At 52.5% G+C, this 11,358-nt stretch overlaps 7 protein-coding genes across 7 annotated transcripts; 4 read left to right on the forward strand and 3 right to left on the reverse strand.

The window, feature by feature from the left end:
* Positions 1–93: 93 nt before the first annotated feature.
* CC77DRAFT_1094324 (HPP family protein) lies at positions 94–1,407 on the forward strand (the record flags this gene model as incomplete). The annotated part of the gene is made up of 2 exons (XM_018529729.1): positions 94–641; positions 697–1,407. The coding sequence occupies exons 1-2, from the start codon at positions 372–374 to the stop codon at positions 1,405–1,407; spliced, it is 981 nt and encodes a 326-aa protein (XP_018386552.1). The 5' UTR covers positions 94–371.
* A 572-nt stretch (positions 1,408–1,979) lies between these two features.
* On the forward strand, positions 1,980–4,353 carry CC77DRAFT_1019920 (ATP-binding cassette sub-family F member 3). Its single transcript, XM_018524941.1, has 3 exons — positions 1,980–2,730; positions 2,782–3,923; positions 3,974–4,353. The coding sequence occupies exons 1-3, from the start codon at positions 2,137–2,139 to the stop codon at positions 4,098–4,100; spliced, it is 1,863 nt and encodes a 620-aa protein (XP_018386553.1). The 5' UTR covers positions 1,980–2,136; the 3' UTR covers positions 4,101–4,353.
* A 379-nt stretch (positions 4,354–4,732) lies between these two features.
* CC77DRAFT_934782 (hypothetical protein) lies at positions 4,733–6,136 on the forward strand (the record flags this gene model as incomplete). The annotated part of the gene is made up of 3 exons (XM_018534398.1): positions 4,733–4,783; positions 4,840–5,649; positions 5,699–6,136. The coding sequence occupies 3 exons, from the start codon at positions 4,733–4,735 to the stop codon at positions 6,134–6,136; spliced, it is 1,299 nt and encodes a 432-aa protein (XP_018386554.1).
* A 274-nt stretch (positions 6,137–6,410) lies between these two features.
* Positions 6,411–7,454, reverse strand: CC77DRAFT_916296 (hypothetical protein; the record flags this gene model as incomplete). Its single annotated transcript, XM_018533678.1, has 1 exon — positions 6,411–7,454. A coding segment is annotated over one exon (1,044 nt), but the record flags the coding sequence as incomplete, so codon positions are not given.
* A 314-nt stretch (positions 7,455–7,768) lies between these two features.
* Positions 7,769–9,072, reverse strand: CC77DRAFT_1060835 (succinyl-CoA ligase subunit alpha; the record flags this gene model as incomplete). The annotated part of the gene is made up of 7 exons (XM_018528364.1): positions 7,769–8,269; positions 8,322–8,404; positions 8,452–8,477; positions 8,526–8,588; positions 8,645–8,771; positions 8,833–8,861; positions 8,915–9,072. The coding sequence occupies 7 exons, from the start codon at positions 9,070–9,072 to the stop codon at positions 7,769–7,771; spliced, it is 987 nt and encodes a 328-aa protein (XP_018386556.1).
* Positions 9,073–9,247: 175 nt separating this feature from the next.
* Positions 9,248–9,650, forward strand: CC77DRAFT_852974 (hypothetical protein). Its single transcript, XM_018533433.1, has one exon. The coding sequence runs from the start codon at positions 9,345–9,347 to the stop codon at positions 9,567–9,569; it is 225 nt and encodes a 74-aa protein (XP_018386557.1). The 5' UTR covers positions 9,248–9,344; the 3' UTR covers positions 9,570–9,650.
* CC77DRAFT_1019924 (50S ribosomal protein L5) lies at positions 9,400–11,118 on the reverse strand (the record flags this gene model as incomplete). Its single annotated transcript, XM_018524942.1, has 3 exons — positions 10,645–11,118; positions 9,905–10,594; positions 9,400–9,855 (listed from the first exon to the last, which is right to left on the reverse strand). Coding segments are annotated over exons 1-3 (1,049 nt in total), but the record flags the coding sequence as incomplete, so codon positions are not given.
* Positions 11,119–11,358: the final 240 nt, after the last annotated feature.

Genomic DNA, 11,358 nt, shown 5'->3' on the forward strand with positions numbered 1-11,358 from the left:
AAGCGTATCCGCGGAACCGAGGAGATGTCAACGAAGCCATATTATGGTGGTGTTTGTGGTACGTAATTTTACGTAAAGCCCAACTTGTTGCGCGTGAACCTTCAACTCAGATCGCCGCGCATGTGCCAGGTCAACGTCAGGGTAAATGCGCGTGTTGTGCAATTCGAATCGTGAAGGAGCGGCCAAAGGCACCGTTCTTTAACGCTGGATCCGGGAATAAATGGCGCGATGAGGCACTTGGTCGCGCAAGAGCTTTTGCGGTCCGCTCCCGAGGCCTTGAAACTTAGTTTCTTATAGACGTCGTCGACCTGTTGCTTGCCTTGTTTGTACTTTGTGCATAGACTCTGTCTCTTTCGATCTTTCTGATCACTATGAGTGTGTTTTCGGGTGCAAGAGAATGGGACCTCGATATCGATCGCTACCTTAATCGTGTTATTCCTCCTTCGCCGCTGTACAAGCTTCCGACGTCGATATCAAGGTTCCTCGGTTACAGAAAAGAATCGCGACAGGATGTTGGGAACATACTTGGAGCGTTCTGGTCGTTGCTGGGCGCATTCTGTGGTCTGGCGGTTGTAGCAGCAGTCTTCAACAATACGGATAGTATACAATGGCATCAGCCACCAGCGTTGATCGCTTCATTTGTACGTTACCCATGAATGAGGCCGTGGCAGTGTGTTGTGCTGACTACACGCACAGGGTGCCTCTGCAATTCTCGAGTACAACTCTATACGTTCACCTCTCGGCCAACCCCGCAATGCCCTGCTAGGCCACGGCATCTCCGCGCTTATTGGCGTCGGGGTATCGAAGTTGTTTCAATACCATCCAGAGTACGAGTCAATAAAATGGATCGCGGGTGCCATAGCATGCGGCTGCGCGTCTGCTGTCATGCTTTTGACCAACACCGTACATCCTCCAGGTGGCGCATCCGCAGTGCTCGCCGCCACAGACCCGGTCATTACGGCCATGGGTTGGTATTTTGTCGGGCTTGTTCTCTGGGGCGCCACCCTTATGGTTTCAGTCGGGCTGATCATCAACAACATTCAGAGGCAGTTTCCAATATATTGGTGGACCCCTGTGGATTTACGCAAAGCGAAGATTGAAGACGAAGAGGTAGTGCCAGACGGGAGAGGCGGATTGGAACCAAAGAAGAGTGCGGAGGAACAACGTTACGACCAAACAGGGGATATAATAGAAATCAACGGTGCAGAAGTCGTACTACCCGACGATATAAGTCTGAATGGGGAAGAGACAAGGGTATTAGAGAAGCTACGAGAGAGGTTACGAAAGAGAGTAGACGTTAGGAGAGAAGGAGGGGACATGGAGACAAAAGAGGCAGACAGTGGAAGGAGTAGTGCTGAGTTCACTATGGTTCCGAGTAATAGTGGGAGCAGTCAGGCTGGTATATAGCACGGGCTTATCGTTGTTGAGTATGGTGAAGATAAGAAGCCGCGTATGACGATCGTGGCTTTTCCGAGGAGTATCCACAACACTCAACAACTAAATACATGATATCCAATACCAACGATAGTCAAACTTGATAATTGTTCCTCGCACCGTGAAAGTCTGAAGAGTATGGATTTTCAATACACGAAAATCTTCTCGGGAGACATGAGTCTGTCGACGCCTTGTCGGGAGGTGTATAGCGTAGTACTTCAGATAGAGAGCAAACTCGTATCAAACGCAGATGCAAATGTTCTGTGTCCCACCAGACTCCAAGGCTGTCTGCGTGTCGCAAGGCCTAGTCTTCCAAAGAAACACACGTGCAGCGATGTCAGCGTGCAGCCTGACCGCTGAGCGCCTTACTTGCCCTATGATGATGGTGGGGGAGCGCCCATTGGCCGTGCGCAGCCTTCGCCACAAGTAAGAAAATTGATTCACAGGGTCGCATTGTCTGATCGGCCCTGACGAGTTCTTATTCTTACATCCTCTCCTTCTACATTACCAGCAGCGCTTCAATACTCCACTCGTTTTTCCATCCGAGTGTTGCGCTCTGAAGAGAACCTGAAACAGAACCTTTGGGTATCGACAATCGATAAGAGACTTAGCGGGGCACAGATTGACGTTGTTCCCAACCCTACGAAATTTCCTCCTCCTTCCACCATCCCAGAGTCTTCACTCATACACCACTAAGACACCATGGTCTCCGCCTCGAAAGCTGCCCGCCAAGCGAAGCGCGCCGCTGACGGCGATGCGAAGCCCAAGAAGACGGCCACTTCCAAGTTGTCGTCCAAGGCCAACTCCAAGAATGCCTCCAAGGCCAACTCTGAGAACGGCGACGAGGCCGAGGACCTCGAGCTGAACGAGGAGGTCAAGAAGCTCACCATGCAGGAGGACAAGCACGGTCTGTCTGACCGTGTCACCACCGGTGTGCTCGCCTCGCTCGAGCAGTCGCGCGATGTCAAGATCATCTCTGCATCGCTCGTCTTCCACGGAAAAGTCCTCTTCAACGACTCCACCCTCGAGATCAACTACGGCCGACGATACGGTCTGTTGGGTGAGAACGGTTGCGGAAAGACCACTCTTCTCAAGGCCATCGACAAGCGCGAGTTCCCCTTCCCAGAGCACATCGACATTTACCTGCTGAACCAGGGTGCCCCCAAGACCGAGTTGGGTGCCTTGGAGTGGGTCGTCCGTGAGGCTGAGAACGAGTTGGCCCGTCTTGAGAAGCTGGCCGAGGACATTCTTGAGAAGGATGGTCCCGAGAGCCCTCTTCTCGACGACATCTACGAGGTATGTACCAGTCAGATCAAACCAAAGTAAACCTTATTAACCCTTTGCCAGCGTCAAGAAGACATGGACCCATCAACCTTCCATACCCGCGCATCTCTCATTCTCACTGGTCTCGGCTTCAACAAGAACACCATCAACAAGAAGACAAAGGACATGTCCGGTGGATGGCGTATGCGTGTCGCGCTCGCCAAGGCGCTGTTCGTCAAGCCTGCCCTCCTGCTGCTCGACGACCCCACTGCCCATTTGGACTTGGAGGCTTGTGTGTGGCTTGAGGAGTACATGAAGAAGTGGGAGCGCACTTTGGTTCTCGTGTCCCACTCCATGGACTTCTTGAACGGTGTCTGCACAAACATGATTGACATGCGTCAAAAGAAACTCCTCTACTACGGAGGGAACTACGACACATACCACAAGACTCGTACTGAGCAGGAGGTCAACCAGACCAAGGCCTACGAGAAGCAGCAAGATGAGATCAAGCACATCAAGAAGTTCATTGCTTCCGCTGGTACCTACGCCAACTTGGTCAGGCAAGCCAAATCTCGACAGAAGATTTTGGACAAGATGGAGGCTGACGGTCTCATCGAGCCCGTTGCCGTTGACCGTGTCTTCACTTTCCGTTTCGCCGATGTCGAGAAGCTGCCACCACCTGTGCTTTCGCTCGACGATGTCACCTTCTCTTACTCTGGAGACTCAAAGGATAACCTGTACGAGAACCTTGACTTTGGTGTCGACATGGACTCTCGAACAGCTCTTGTCGGACCCAACGGTGTTGGAAAGTCGACTTTGCTCAACATCTTCACTGGAAAGCTCAGCCCCACATCTGGTGTCGTATCGCGCCACACTCACTTGAAGCTCGGTGTGTACAGCCAGCACTCTGCTGAACAGCTCGACCTCACCAAGTCTGCCCTCGACTTCGTCCGCGACAAGTTCCACCACATCAGCCAAGATCTTCAGTACTGGCGTCAACAGCTCGGCCGTTACGGTATGACTGGTGAGGCCCAGACCTCCAAGATGGCTACTCTGTCCGATGGTCAGAAGTCCCGTATTGTCTTCGCCCTGCTTGCTATTGAGGGACCCAACATGTTGTTGCTCGACGAGCCTACCAACGGTCTGGATATCCCAACCATTGACAGTTTGGCTGATGCCATCAACGCTTTCAGCGGTGGTGTCGTCGTTGTTTCTCACGACTTCCGGTATGTTCCTCGCTCGCCTAACACTGTAATAGCCTACTAACAAACAACAGATTGCTCGACAAGATTGCGAAGGATATCATGGTCTGCGAACACAAGACCGTCCGCCGGTGGGACGGAAGCATTGGCGAGTACAAGAACCATCTCCGCAAGAAGATGGCATCGACTGGTGCTCTCTAAGCGGATTTTGGGAGTGTTTTCGCTAGTTACACGCGTCCTCCGAGCTGCGGAACGCAGGTACAACAAAAAGTAATGGCCTTAGAGCAGGTTTTCAGGATACCTCTGCAGTAGGCCGGCAGCTCATCGCTACCTGCGTCAGTGTCGTTCTGCATGGGTAGAGACATCTGGATTATGCGTTATGATGCATTGGTTCTTAGAGGAGTTTTAGATTTGCCTTACGATCAGAATGATATCACATAGAAGCATATATTGTTGTTACCCTTGTTGTGAACGCTGACAACGTAGCTAGACGTCATGTTTGTGGTCGTCGCGTTGAATACATGCGCATAATCGGACAAGGGAGCGCTTGCATAGTCGTTTTGAGGGTAGGGAGTGCGTGTATGCGGTCTCCGGGTCGTAAAGTGTTCGGCACGTGCCGATTGGCGAAAGCTATGAGCGTGACGAACACCCCCGCAAGCTCCGCGGTAGTGGAGCTTGAGCATCTACACCCAAACCTCTCGTTGCCATACTTCCAGACCATCGCTCTCCAGGCCTTTTACCCCCACTACATTCACTAGAACCCACAATAACCCCGGAGACATAGTAGCTGTTATAAGGAGAGTGTGATTTATTGAGATCACTTCCAGCCCGCCATGGCTGAACTCACAAGCACGAAGCTCAATGCGGAGTCGCATCTACTCCTCGTAATGCCTATTCAGATACCTTAGTGTACCCACACTCCATACTAACACGATTGTAGGATCAACCTCTCCTTCGCATGCCGTACGAGCTCTCCCGGCGCAATTTCAAAAACGCCCAGCGCGTCATCGAGCATTCCTCCAGCAACCTTACCACATCGTTAACCGCCGCCACCAAAGCCGCCTCTAAGAACGCCTCTCCAGAAGCCACACTCGATTCCCTCGACTCCATGATAAGCAAGATGCAGGGCCTAAAGCGCAAACTAGAAAATCTCCACGAAGAAGAAACGCGCATCCACCGCTCCGCGAAGGCGCGCTTACAACACCTGCAAGATCTTTACGAGATCCAGAGCCTTGTCGATGTCAAGTACGACGAGTGGTCTCGAACGCGATTAAGTCGTTTGCTTGTTGATTACCTGTTAAGAGAGGGTTATGCGGAAAGTGCGTCGTGTTTGGCAAAGAGCAAAGGGATTACAGAGCTTGTGGATGTAGATGCGTTTGTGGCGTGTCATCGGATAGAAAGGAGTTTGAGAGAGGGCATGAGCACGTCTTTGGCGCTTGAATGGTGCAAGGAACATGGCAAGGAACTCAAGAAGGGGGGTAGCATGTTGGAGTTTGAACTCAGGTTACAGCAGTATATCGAGCTGGTCCGACAGGGACACGAGGCTGGCTTGAGCGGGATGGATGGATTAGAGACGCAAGACGACGGTATGAATGGCGTTAGCATTGGGGGTGGAGGCGGAGAAGCAAAGTTGGTTGAGGCAAGGGCTCATGCCAAGAAGTATCTCAGTACGAGTGGGGATTTCGAACTGATGAGGAGGGCAGCGGGCATGTTGGCGTATAGGCCTTGGGATGAGGTGGAACCCTATGCTGTAAGTTTGTCCAAAACAGCATATCGTTCCATATCTAACAACCTTCTAGTCTCTCTACTCGACTTCACGATGGTCACATCTAGCCGACGTCTTTGTCCAGACACATCACAACCTCTACGCTCTACCTCCACGACCGCTCCTCCACGTCGCCTTGAGTGCTGGTCTCTCCGCTCTTAAGACACCCGCTTGCCATTCCGCCTACACACCCTCTTCCACGAATGCTGCTTCGTCTACTACAACCGTCTGTCCGATATGCAGCACAGAGCTCAACGAGTTAGCGCGCAACGTTCCCTATGCCCTCCACACCAAATCGATTGTCGAAGATGGACCTGTAGTGTTGCCAAACGGTCGCATATATGGCTCCGAGAGGCTGCGCGTCTTCAACGAAAAAGTCGGAACAGAAGAAGGCTTCGTAAGAGATCCGGCTGGCGGACTAAGCGGCGAGAGATGGCATGAGAGCGAGGTCCGAAAGGTTTACGTTATGTGATGGTTTCTCTCTTTCTCTTTCAACGGCATTTGTATGATTATCGGGTATAGCGTGGCGTTTTGGTATATGCATATACCCAGCGCGGGATGGGTCTGCGTCTTTGGTCCTATCATGTGGTACAGTAGGATCTCAAAGCTTTCGCGGTTGATCAAGTTCAATTACCGCTTTCCGCTTAACCTGCAAACATGTACTCGTCCAACATTGAGAGTGGTGCCCGACAGTGTTCGTATCCGCGATTGCAGGCTCACTCATCGTCGTCTTCCTCTTCCTCTTCTCCTTCCATTGCTCTCTTCATTGCTTCTTTCTGGCTCGGTAACCGTCCACCCCTCCCCACCTTTGCCTGCCGCGCCATCTCCTTCTCTTCATCGCTATCAGCCACAAGCGGAATTTTCTCAAACATGAACATGCGTGCAGCTCTGTCCTCGCCCTTCCATCCGGTCTCCATGGCGCCCAGAGTCCTGACATGATGGTAGCCGGGATACTGCTCCCAATCAAACTTCCAGCTCTCCACCACCCTCAACCCAGCATGTCTCGCCAGATCGCGGATGTTCCACAATGTGTACGGTTCGCCCTCGAACAGCGTGACAATGATTTTTCCGCCCATGCGTAGGAAGGGCCTTATTGTCTGCTGAGGAGCAGCACGTTTCTCCTTATCTGCTTCTTGGTTTCGCAAGATTTGTAACCGCCGTTTCTGGTTCGACGTGTCGAGACAAGACTTGAAGAAAGATACTAGCAGAGCTTGGTTCGCGCGGACTTGTCTGTTCACGTCGGTGGAAAGACCGCCTGTATGGGGAAACATGAATGTGATTATATCCCAACCCTCGTCGTCGTCATCCTCATCACGTTTACACCGTAACTGTTTATAGCTTGAAAGTTTGGTTGCATCGATGTCGTGGTGGAGAGGTACCGGCGGTGAGAGTGCCGAAAGTTCGGCTTGTATCTCTTTGAAGGTAGGGTATTTGCTGTGGAGGTCTTCTTCGTCGTCGTAACTTGTTGCGGTTACATTTGCGCAGCCGTGTTCTATGGCTAAGGAGCGGGTAAAACTGAAGTCGCCTTCGCCGACAAGGAGGATGTGGTCGTATTCGCCGAATGGCATTTTGCGCTTCTGCGAGGGCTGTACGTGGGCAGATGTGGTCGTAGATGTAGTTGCTGCTGCGACTGGTGCGCTCGTCTTCCCGTGTTTCTTCTTCGCAGGTGCTTTCGCAGTAGGTTTCGCCTCGGCGGCTGCTTTCGCGTTCTTTTTGTGGATCGCGAAGATCTTCTTGTCTCCTTCACGTTTGAGCTCACGGCGAGCGCGCTTAGTCTTTGTCTTGGACATATTGCTGTGCCTGCAATTGCTGGACAATTGGATGCGCCTCGGAGGTTTGCGGGGAACGGAACTTTGACGAAAATCATGAGCTTGGACCACACTTTTAAGCAGGGCTCAGGATCTGCATGTGAAAAGAGGGACCGAAGAACGTGGGTATTGTTGGCTGCACAGAATGCAGTCGATCAGCCCTTCAATCAATACTCAGATAGATGCAGACATGATGATTTGCTCTAATGACTAGAATGTACAGTGGACCTGGTGCAGCAACCGCAATTTGCAAGCCGGCACGTTCAAACAGTTCAATGAAACATTATTGCGACCGCTTATATCAAGTCGCGCTTGACGAACTGGTCGTAGAGAGATGAACCAAGCTTGGCGGGGGAGCGCTCAACGGTGACACCAGCAGCCTCAAGCGCGGTGATCTTGGAGTTGGCATCGCCCTTTCCACCGCTAACAATAGCACCGGCGTGACCCATCCTCCTGCCTGGGGGCGCGGAAATACCAGCAATGAAACTGACAACGGGCTTGTTGGCAGTGTTGTACTCCTTCAAGAAGTCTGCAGCATCCTCCTCAGCGGTACCGCCAATCTCACCAATCATGATGATACCATCAGTCTCTTCGTCCTTCAAGAAGACGTTCAGGCAGTCGATGAAGTTGGTTCCAGAGAAGGGGTCACCACCGATACCGACGACCAGCGACTGGCCAAGGCCGGCTTGGGTAGTCTGGTTGACGGCTTCGTATGTGAGAGTTCCGGAACGGGAGACAATACCGACGCGGCCACGCTTGTGAATGAAGCCTGGCATGATACCGATCTTGCATTGGCCCTGTTCAAGTCAACAACATGATCCAACAAACAAGGTTCGGTGGAGAACGTACGGGAGCGATGATACCGGGGCAGTTGGGGCCAACCATGCGAGACTTGCTCTGGGTCTTGAGCATATCTGTGATACGGACCATGTCTACTTCTGTCAGCCCGTATACCACAGTGTGCTAGTGCGTTTCATACCGTGCTGTGGGATACCCTCAGTGATACTGTGTGTTGTAAGCCTCCATATACCCAAGTTTGATATATACACCTACGTCACAATCAGGGGAACCTCTGCGTTGATGGCCTCCTCGATACTGGCGGCAGCGACCGGTGGGCTACAGTAGTGTCAGGTCACATGGTCGGTATAGAGTCGTAGAGGTGTTTAGCGTACGGAACGAAGATGGCAGTAGCGGAAGCTTGAGTCTCCTTCATGGCCTCTGCTACGTTCTTGAAGACGGGCAGTCCAAGGTGTTCAGTGCCCGCCTTCTTGGGGTTTGTGCCTCCAACAACCTTTGTGCCTGCCGTCCCGTCAGTCCTCCCCCTCACAGGTTTATGTCATCGGTTTCGATGGGCGCATACCGTATTCAATCGCCTGTTGTGCGTGGAAGCTGTTCCTGCATTAGCATCTCCTTCCCTTGTCGAATCTTCCACTCCCACTCACGTTCCCTGCTTTCCAGTGAAGCCCTGGAACAGGACCTTGGTGTCGCCGTTGATGCGAAGGTTCTTAATCGTCTCGGCATATTGCGAGGAAGCGGTCGCATACTGCCTGGTAGCGGCCTTGGAGAGCGCGGAGCGCATCGGTTGCCGGATTGCCTGCATCGTGACGGGTATGGTGGTCACGAAAGCAACTCTGGGGTTTTTGGAGGGTATCGCGGGTCGGTTTAGTGGTGGTTAGCGGTTTGAGCGAAGCTGCGACATAGCGGGAGTTCTTCGGGGGAGCTTGGCCAGCCTAAAATCTCGTGCCAGGGTCCGTCCGCGCCCGACAACTTCACGAAAATAACTCGTTTATGTGCACCCTTTAGAAACGGGATGCAATCTGGTTGTACATAGTAAGGGGACAAATGGATGCGCTTTAAGACACTTTGTTCATCATGCGTAATTTGTTTGTCATCACTATTGAATGTTTGTTGAGTGTGGTATTACTAGCTGTGCATGTGTTCAACTTTCGATTTCAATCATGTTACACAGTACGTCTCGCAGTAGTAAGATATCTACAATCATCACATAGCATAGCCAGACAAATACGAGTCATTGCTTTGGCTTGTAGGTCTGTGATTGTGCCATTTGCTCTTACTGTACAGTTCCCGACACACTGAGCTAGGTCTCTGACCGATGATGGAGGGATATGTCTCTCAGTTGTCAACTCCACAGAGTCAAGATGTGAGACCAGTGATGCAGTACGGGCAATCTAGCGCAAGGCGTAGTCAACTCTGAAATGTTCTACACGTTTTATACACCACAGATGGACACCTGCGCATTTAGTCATTGAGCTTGCCGTAGAATGGGATTCCGATGGCCTGGAGAAGTAAACGTGCGTCCTTGTTGTTGGTGGCATCTGTTTGGATGGTGATGTGGCAGCCAGGAATCATCTTAGGCGGGTACCTGAGATCTGTTAGTCAGGAAACGGATCATGAAAGAAAAGCGAACTCACGCATCATAATTGACCTCAATCTCCGGGAAGAGAGCGAGCTGGTCTGGGGTAAGACCAAAGCTCATATTACCGTGTCCGTCTCCAGACGAACCTGGAACACCCTTCCACTCCTTGATTCTCGGCAGGACCACATCGATGAGCTTTGCCAAAAAGTGCTCGGCATCTTCCCGCTCCATTTTGGCTGTCACGGAGACATATCTGCCCGCACGCAATCCCCACCCAACGACATTGTGCTTTGCCTTGTGGGATGTAGCTCGTACGTTGCTGATGGCTTGTAGGATCATACCCGCAACGTGCAGATTTCCACTATTCTCTTGGGCTTCTGGTACCATGGAATGAACTGTGACGCCTGTGATCTTGGGAACATTGCGGAAAGTGCGGGGCTCTTGGAGCAGCCGAAGTACCTCACCCTTACCACGTGGAGGCCTTAGGGGACGGTTTTTGAAGTATTGAGAGTCACCGGTCCATTCTCGCAGTCTTTGATCTGTTTTGGCAGCCCGGTATCCTGGGGGATAGTGCTGGTATGTGAGGGTGAGCAGGTCGGATGCGATCTTGCTCTGATATGTTTGCTCGAGGCGGGAGAGACTAAAGGGTCCGGGTTGGAAGAGTCGCGATGAGGGGTCAGACTCTGGAGGCGGTTGATGAGGGTGAAGAGGACCCCGGTAGTATTTGGGCGAACGGTATTGGTATCTGATGTCTATGAGCCCATGCTTGAGTGGTGTCCTATCTGAACGCCATACCTGCTTGGTGGCAGCTGCTTGTTTCCTCGTCTCCGCAGTCTACTCCGTGCTACGGGGTCGTAGTTCTTTGCGAGTTCCTGCGATGGCGCCGGGATCTCGAGTGATGATGCATCCTCAATTTCACGGACTGCTTCGGTTGAGGCATTGCGGTGGCACAGGGGAGCGGCTGCGCGGATGGCGGGTCTGGTGTTGTTCCGAATGACCGCGGCGGTCCGGAATGGCAGTTCGCGCAGTGCCATGGCTGTGTGATGCGACGTCGTGGTGGGTATGGCCCTCAGCAGCATGCTACACAGTCTCGAACGGACTTTTCCTCGGAATACGCTATACGCGAGACGCGAGAGCTGCAGGGATGGGCGGCGTCTAAGGGCCGCGACTAGCCAATAGGGCTACCCCACTCGTCCGCACCTGCCTCTTCTCCAGGTCAGCTTGCGACATGCGGCTGATCGGGATCTGGGACCTGTATCTTTCTTTTGCGGTCTTGGGTTGAGGTCATTGTTCACATCTGCCTCCTTAGCTGTGCGTCATAGCTACCCTTCACCGACAAACCCCGTCTCCCACCAACCAAACACACAACCACCCTCTCGCTTCCCCACCGACCACCGAGCTCAGGGCTCGTCTGCACCTTCCTCGACCACCACACCCCGAGCTCGCTGCCTACCCCGCTACCCACCTGGCTGCCCTCATTCTGCCAGCGGCCGCGGACCTCCACTGAAT

The sequence above is a fragment of the Alternaria alternata genome (genome assembly GCF_001642055.1).
Source record: "Alternaria alternata strain SRC1lrK2f unplaced genomic scaffold CC77scaffold_9, whole genome shotgun sequence".
NCBI lineage: Eukaryota > Fungi > Ascomycota > Dothideomycetes > Pleosporales > Pleosporaceae > Alternaria > Alternaria alternata.